The 7,500-nt window shown below is 54.8% G+C and overlaps 1 protein-coding gene and 1 pseudogene across 1 annotated transcript in view; both read left to right on the top strand.

Moving 5' to 3' along the window:
• Nucleotides 1-1,160, top strand: part of LOC143176011 (large subunit ribosomal RNA) — a 2,866-nt pseudogene extending 1,706 nt beyond the window's left edge.
• Nucleotides 1,161-5,888: 4,728 nt separating this feature from the next.
• The window catches only part of LOC143176008 (uncharacterized), a 2,008-nt gene continuing 396 nt past the window's right edge, over nucleotides 5,889-7,500 (top strand). Inside the window, exon 1 of the mRNA XM_076374147.1 lies at nucleotides 5,889-7,500. This exon is cut by the window's right edge and continues 332 nt beyond it. Coding sequence (XP_076230262.1) covers nucleotides 6,330-7,500 — 1,171 coding nt within the window. The 5' untranslated portion in view covers nucleotides 5,889-6,329.

Here is a 7,500-nt window from a genome sequence, read left to right on the forward strand (position 1 = left end):
ACGGGTCGAATCCTCCATGAAGCTCTGACGAGTAGGAGGGTCGCGGCGGTGTGCGCAGAAGGGTCTGGGCGTGAGCCTGCCTGGAGCCGCCGTCGGTGCAGATCTTGGTGGTAGTAGCAAATACTCCAGCGAGGCCCTGGAGGACTGACGTGGAGAAGGGTTTCGTGTGAACAGCCGTTGCACACGAGTCAGTCGATCCTAAGCCCTAAGAGAAATCCTATGTAGATGAGGTGTTTTTTTATTTTATACACGATCAATACGAGAGAGAGAGACAAAAAGTACACACCCATCGGGCGAAAGGGAATCCGGTTTCTATTCCGGAACCCGGCAGCGGAACCGCATACCATTCGGGCCCTCGTAAGAGTGTTCGTCGGGGTAACCCAAAATGACCTGGAGACGCCGTCGGGAGATCCGGGGAGAGTTTTCTTTTCTGTATAAGCGTTCGAGTTCCCTGGAAACCTCTAGCAGGGAGATAGGGTTTGGAACGCGAAGAGCACCGCAGTTGCGGCGGTGTCCGGATCTTCCCCTCGGACCTTGAAAATCCAGGAGAGGGCCACGTGGAGGTGTCGCGCCGGTTCGTACCCATATCCGCAGCAGGTCTCCAAGGTAAAGAGCCTCTAGTCGATAGATTAATGTAGGTAAGGGAAGTCGGCAAATTGGATCCGTAACTTCGGAATAAGGATTGGCTCTGAGGAGCGGGGCGTGTCGGGCTTGGTCGGGAAGCGGGTCTGGCTGACGTGCCGGGCCTGGGCGAGGTGAACATGTACGGCAACGTGCAGGGATCCGAGCTCGGTCCCGAGCCTTGGCCTCCCGCGGATCTTCCTTGCTGCGAGGCTTTCGCGTAGCGTTCGTCCTCTTCGGCCGCCATTCAACGCTCAGCTCAGAACTGGCACGGACTAGGGGAATCCGACTGTCTAATTAAAACAAAGCATTGCGATGGCCCCCGCGGGTGTTGACGCAATGTGATTTCTGCCCAGTGCTCTGAATGTCAACGTGAAGAAATTCAAAAAAGCGCGGGTAAACGGCGGGAGTAACTATGACTCTCTTAAGGTAGCCAAATGCCTCGTCATCTAATTAGTGACGCGCATGAATGGATTAACGAGATTCCCTCTGTCCCTATCTACTGTCAGCCGGTTTCACGGCAGCGGCGCCCCCGAAGTCGAGCCCTAGAATGATTGTGCACAACGTACCGCGGACCGAAAACGACCGATCCCTGATCGAGGCGATCGTCGAGCAAAACTTCAAGGGTAAGGACAAGGCCGTCGTTAGGGAGCAAACGAAGGTCTCCTTCAAATCAGGACCCAAAGACAAGGACACCTGCAATGTCATCTTCGAGGTGTCAAATAAAGTCCGGGAACTGATGAAGAACAAGGGCATCCTCTACATCGGCTGGGAACATTGCCGCGCGAGGGACTACATTGTAGCCACGCGCTGCTATAAATGCCAATCCTTCGGGCACACGACCAAGTACTGCCGCGCCCCTAAGGAAATTTGCGGACACTGTGCCGCCGAAGGACACTCCTTCAAGGAGTGCCCAAACAAAACCAAGTCCCCCGTCTGCTCCAACTGCCGGAAGGCCGGCAAGGAGCACAAGCACTCCGTTAAGCTGGAACAATGCCCAGCGCATAAAGCGGCACTAGAGCGGGTCCTTCAACAAACCGACTATGAATAACGCCCATAGTCGTACCCATAGCCAGACCCTGAAACTGGCACAATTAAACATGCGCGGATCCCAAATCGTCTCCCTCGAAATGTCCCGCACTATGGAGGAGAAGAATATCGACATCCTGTTCATGCAGGAGCCGTACAACGTGAAGGGCAAATTCATCGGCCTCACGAATTGCACGGCAGTCACGGGCGCGGAGCCTGGCAACCGAGCCATGGCTGGTATCGCGATACGCAATCCCAACCTCGAGTCCCTTAAGCTGTCGCATCTCAGCGACGACTATTGTACGTGTATCGAGGTAACAGGACCATTCGGGAAACTGTACCTCGCTAGCGTATATTTCAAATTCTCGCACGATATCGAAAGATATCTGGCGAGAATCTCGCAAATATGCCGCTCCCTCCGCGGACAGAGATTAATAATCGCTGCCGATGCCAACGCGAAGTCCTCGATTTGGCACAGCACCACAACCGATCCGCGAGGCGAAGAATTGGAATGGGTCGTAACCCAGGAAAATCTAGTAGTTCTCAACGAACCCGGTAACGCCCCCACATTCCGCAACCATAAAGGATCCTCCAACGTAGATGTAACGCTGTCAAGCCTACCGACCGTCGGGCACATAGGAAGCTGGAAGGTCCATGAAAATTGGACATCCAGCGACCACAACGCGATCACCTTCACGTACAAGGCCCCCACCACAATGGGACCCGCCTCCGCGAGCCCCAGATTTAATACATCCAGGGCCGATTGGGCTAAATTCCAATCGAACCTGGAAATAATCAAAAGCAGCCTCCTCCGCGATTCCCGGCTGGACAGCAAATCTGCAATTGAGGCCTCAGCTGCGTCCCTCCAAGACGCAATCATTACGGCTGCGCAAAAATCCCTCCCGAGAAAGAAAATTTTCCCGAAATCGGTTCCCTGGTGGACGGAAAACCTGACCCGGCTAAAGAAGAAAACTTACCGCATGCGGAAGTCCTTCCAAGTCGAGTCGGACCCTTCCATCAGGGAGGCGAAACGCGTCGCGTACCTTCAGATTCGCAGGAAGTATTCCTACGAAATTCAGACCGCCAAGCGATCAAGCTGGCGGGACTTCGTAACGGAATCCTGCGCGAAAAACCCATGGGGAGCGGCGTATAAAATCTGCGTCAAAAAGATCAGCCCCGACAAAGCCCTGGCCACCTCCCCGGTTCTGTCCGGTTCCACTATCACGTGGGAGGAGACCGCGTTAAGTCTCCTCCACGCCCTTGTTCCCGACGACGCCCCGGACACGCTCGAGTGTCAACGTCGTAAAAGGTCCGCGAGCGTAACCCCCCCGGATACCCCAGACACTCCGCCCTTCACGGAACAGGAAATTTGCCATGCAATCGGCTCGATTCGCAATGGCAAAGCTCCAGGTTCCGACCTTATCGAGGTCAGAATGCTTAAGGCCGCTTATCCGGTCCTAATAAGCGAAATCTCAGCCCTCTTCAACGGCTGCCTGTCACAAGGCAGCTTCCCGAAGCCATGGAAATATGGCTCGATACGCGCCCTCCTCAAAAGCCCCGATAGGGACGAGTCTGCGGCCAGCTCCTACAGGCCCATCTGCCTTCTCTCGGTGGTTGGGAAATCCCTGGAGAAGCTGATCCGCGAAAGGCTGGAGCCCATTTTTCTCCACCCCGGCTATGCTTCCCCTAGGCAGTTCGGCTTCCGAAAGGGAAGGTCGACGACTGACGCCATCCGCGCCGTCCGCAGCGGGCTCGAGGGGTCAACGACAAAATACGCGCTTGCGATTTTGTTCGACATCTCGGGCGCGTTCGACAACGTATGGTGGCCCAGCGTCCTCTTTCGCCTCAAGGAGCGGAACTGCCCGCGAAACCTATATAGACTCGTCGCGGATTATCTCAACGACCGTACGGCCTCACTGATAGGGAAATTGACCCGTGTCGAGAAACAGGTAACCAGAGGCTGTCCTCAGGGCTCAATCTTAGGGCCCAGCCTCTGGAACCTTGTGCTCGATAGCCTGCTGATCACCCTGGCCAACGAGGGCGTAGAGGCGTTCGCCTACGCGGACGACCTCCTTATCCTCGTCCCAGGAAACAGCAGGCTCGAGTTGCAGGAAAAGGGACAGCACGCGACAACCATCATTGAGAAATGGTGCGAGTCCGAGAAGCTGACCCTTTCACAGGAAAAAGCAGAGATGATCCTCTTCCGTGGTCATCTCGATATTCGAAGGCCCCCAACAATTAAGATTCAATCGAGGCAAATACGTATGGTCGAAACCGTAAAATATCTCGGCGTCTACCTCGATCAAGGCCTGAGGATCCGGACGCACGCCCGGAAAATCAGGTCGAAGTGCGCCGAGAAATATAACTCCATGGCCGCCATAGCCCGCAGGAACTGGGGACTCAAATACGAGTCCCTAGATGTTCTATACAAGGGACTTTTCCTGCCAATCGCCACGTACGCCGCCCCCGCGTGGAGCGACCTGGTAAATAAGACCTCAGCCTCAGAACTCCTAAGGGCGCAAAGGTACGCTCTCCTGCGTACCACCAAAGCCTATAGGACAGTATCTACCGACGCTCTACACATAATCGCTGGTGCTCCTCCGGTTGACCTCGTTATCAGACGAGCGGCAGCCCTGTATGATGCGCGAACTCCCGCCCCCGCAGCGGGCGGCGCTGTGGAGGACCCCGTCGAGGAACAAGCCTCCGAGTCCCTGCTTAGCGTATGGCAGGAGCGCTGGGATGACTCTGCCCACGGCAGATACACCCACCGCTTCCTGCCGTGCGTGAGGCAGCGGATGAGCATGGGATGGTTCTCTTTGAACCATTACATATCCCAGATCATCTCGGGACACGGTGACTTCGCGGACAAACTCCACAGCAGAGGGCTAGCCGATAGCCCCCGCTGCCGCTGCGGCGCCCCCAACGAGACACCCAGCCACCTGTTATTCGAATGCCCTATGTATAACGCAGAACGCGAGCCCCTCCGGAACGCCCTGCGGACCAGCGGGAACTTAGATTGGCCCCCGCCCCTACCGGACTTGATTAGGGAATCGACCTTCCCGGCACTGGCACAAACCGCGCGCGACATCCTCCGCGCGAAGGAAAAGGTCCGGGAAGATCGCCCTCCACGCCGCGATCACTCCGCGAGACCATCCCGAGAACGCGATCCCACCCCGCGAAACCGCGAAAACCGCGACCCCCCGCGAAAACGGCGAAAACCGTGAAAACCGCGAAAAACCGCGAGAACCGCGAAAAACCGCGAAACCCGCGACCCACCCCCACCCACCCGCGAAAAACCGCGAAAACCGCGGAAAACCGCGAGAACCGCGAAAAACCGCGAGAACCGCGAAAAACCGCGAGAACCGCGAAAAACCGCGAAACCCGCGACCCACCCCCACCCACCCGCGAAAAACCGCGAAACCCGCGACCTACCCCCACCCACCCGCGGAAAACCGCGAGAACCGCGGAAAACCGCGAAACCGGCGACCCACCCCCACCCACCCGCGATAAACCGCGAAAAACCGCGAAAAAACGCGAGAACCGCGGAAAACCGCGAAACCCGCGACCCACCCCCACCCCCCGCGAAAAACCGCGAACTTTTTCTTTTTCTTTTTCTTTTTCTTTTTCTTTTTCTTTTTCTTTTCTTTTCTTTCTCTTTCTTTTTCTTTTCTTTCTTTTCTTTTCTATTCTTTTCTATTCTTTTTCTGTTCTTTTCTCCTCTTTTTATTTCCTTTGCCTCCTTTTCTTCTCCTCTCTCTCCCCTCCTCTTCATCCCTCCCCACTTACCAAAACCCTGACAGTCTATGCGGGCGGCGCTTCGGCACCGTGACTGTAGGGTTCAACGGCGAAGGCAATAGCCGTAGCCAACCCGCTCGGGATCAAGCGAAAGCTGGCGGCTCTACCTCCACGTGGTCCCCGCTGGACAGCGCTGGACGTTGCGTGCAGCGTCCAGGGCTGACGAAATGAGCCGCTTCCCCTCTTCAAGGGGTAGATCCAACTTGTCCGATGACCTTCCCGAAAGGGGAAAGAGGGCAGGGTTGTTCCAAGCCATATCCGTCCCAACATCTTCGGACTTCCCCTCGCAGCTGTTGAACTAGAAAGTAGGGCCGAATAACATCAGGCCGGCGTTACCGATATGAGGATAACCTCGAGGTGCGGTATGCTCTCCTGAGCAACGCCTAGACTACATGTCCCTATCTACTGGGGTATACAGGTGCACAGCTCCATTCTGGCACAGCCAACCTCTCCTCCACGTGGTGTACCCTGGGAAACTTTCGAGTTTGCCAACGAGGCTCTGGCGCGACTCTCCTGCGAGCGTCCGGGCGGTATTTTATACCGTACGGACCGCGGAGTCGTCAAATACCGTAGCCGGTATGTCTAGCAACGACCCACTGGGGACATCCACCCAGTGGTACGCGAAGCATAACCGGTCGGGGGGCTTGCCTTAACCGGCCGGTCCGCGAGGAGATAAACCTCTCTAATAAATCCGAAACCTTAAGTTATGGTGCGCGGCGAAGGGGTGCGGGCCGTCCTTGCGATGGTCTGTGGTTGGTGGGTGCACCAACCCTTAGCGGCCAACCTCGAGGCACCTGGCGAACCTCGTTGTATTCAGCCTTCCCTCCTGGAAAGGGCGTCACCCGGGAGGGTGACTTCAATTCGTCCCAACTCGTGGGAAAAATATGGGAAAATCTAAAACTAAAACCAAACATACAAACATATGGCCGAATGAGGAGGTCTTTAAGGGCCTTATTGAGAGCGAAGAGACCCTGATATCTGAAGGGGAGGATTCACCCCTCCCTGACACTATCAGGATTGATCTGGATGGCTTCCTTGCGGGGCCAAGCCGAAAAAGAAGGATACAGAAGCCGGAAGGTTCCGAATCGGAATCCGGCGAAGAAGAGAGAAACAGGCAACCCAAAAGGCGGCCAAAGGGAAGAACGCCGTTTGAGCGGCTTACAAAGTGGGCTACGTTGGTACTGAATTCATTGCCACGCTATGGAATCAGCCAACAGATTATTGAAAGTGGAAACTTTGCCACCCTCCGTAGTGCATTGGACGATGCCTGGAAACAGATAGAGTCCGATGACACCTACGAGGATGTACAAGGAAGAGAAAAGGAACTATCTGAGAAGCTTGAAAAAGCTGAGAAGGAAATAAAAGATCTCAAGGATCAGAGATCTGTAGCTTGTAAGAGGCTACATAAGAGGATTGAGGATGCCGAAGGGCGGGCTCAATCTCTCTTAGAAGGAAAAGAAACTGAAAGCGAGGAACTACATAAGAAGCTTGAAGAAGCCGAAAGGCTGATTCATGCTCTCTTAGGAGAAAGAGAGACAGAGAGCGAGAAATTGCACAAGAAGCTTGAGGAAGCCGAAAGGCGGATTCAAGCCTTGGAAAAAGAGAAGGCATGTGCATGTGCCAAACCAAAGCCAAAGGCTTTGGAAAAGAAACCGTCCACGGCGGCAAGTACGCCAAAGAGGAAGGACATGGTCAAGTCCTACGCGACTGTGACCATGTCTAAGAAAGACATAATAGAGAAGGGACCGACACGCCATGTCGTGACGGTCTACCTAAAAGACAACAACTCCGATTGGGAGCAGACAAGAAAGGCTATGGCGCGAGGCTTTAGACCTACACAAGAGAAACTGCAGGTTAAGGCAGTGAAAAAGATAAGTAAAGGAGGCCTCCTCGTCGAAACGGCGACGAAGGAAGGCCTCCAGAGGCTCATAAATAATAAGCCCTTGCAAAGCTTGGGACTTAAGATCGGCACTCCGCCGAAGAAGAAACCAAAGATGGTCATTTATAATGTACCAGATTTGGACGAGAAACAGTTGCTTTTCGCTCTAGAAAAGC

The sequence above is a fragment of the Nomia melanderi genome, unplaced genomic scaffold (genome assembly GCF_051020985.1).
Source record: "Nomia melanderi isolate GNS246 unplaced genomic scaffold, iyNomMela1 scaffold0311, whole genome shotgun sequence".
Taxonomy (NCBI): domain Eukaryota; kingdom Metazoa; phylum Arthropoda; class Insecta; order Hymenoptera; family Halictidae; genus Nomia; species Nomia melanderi.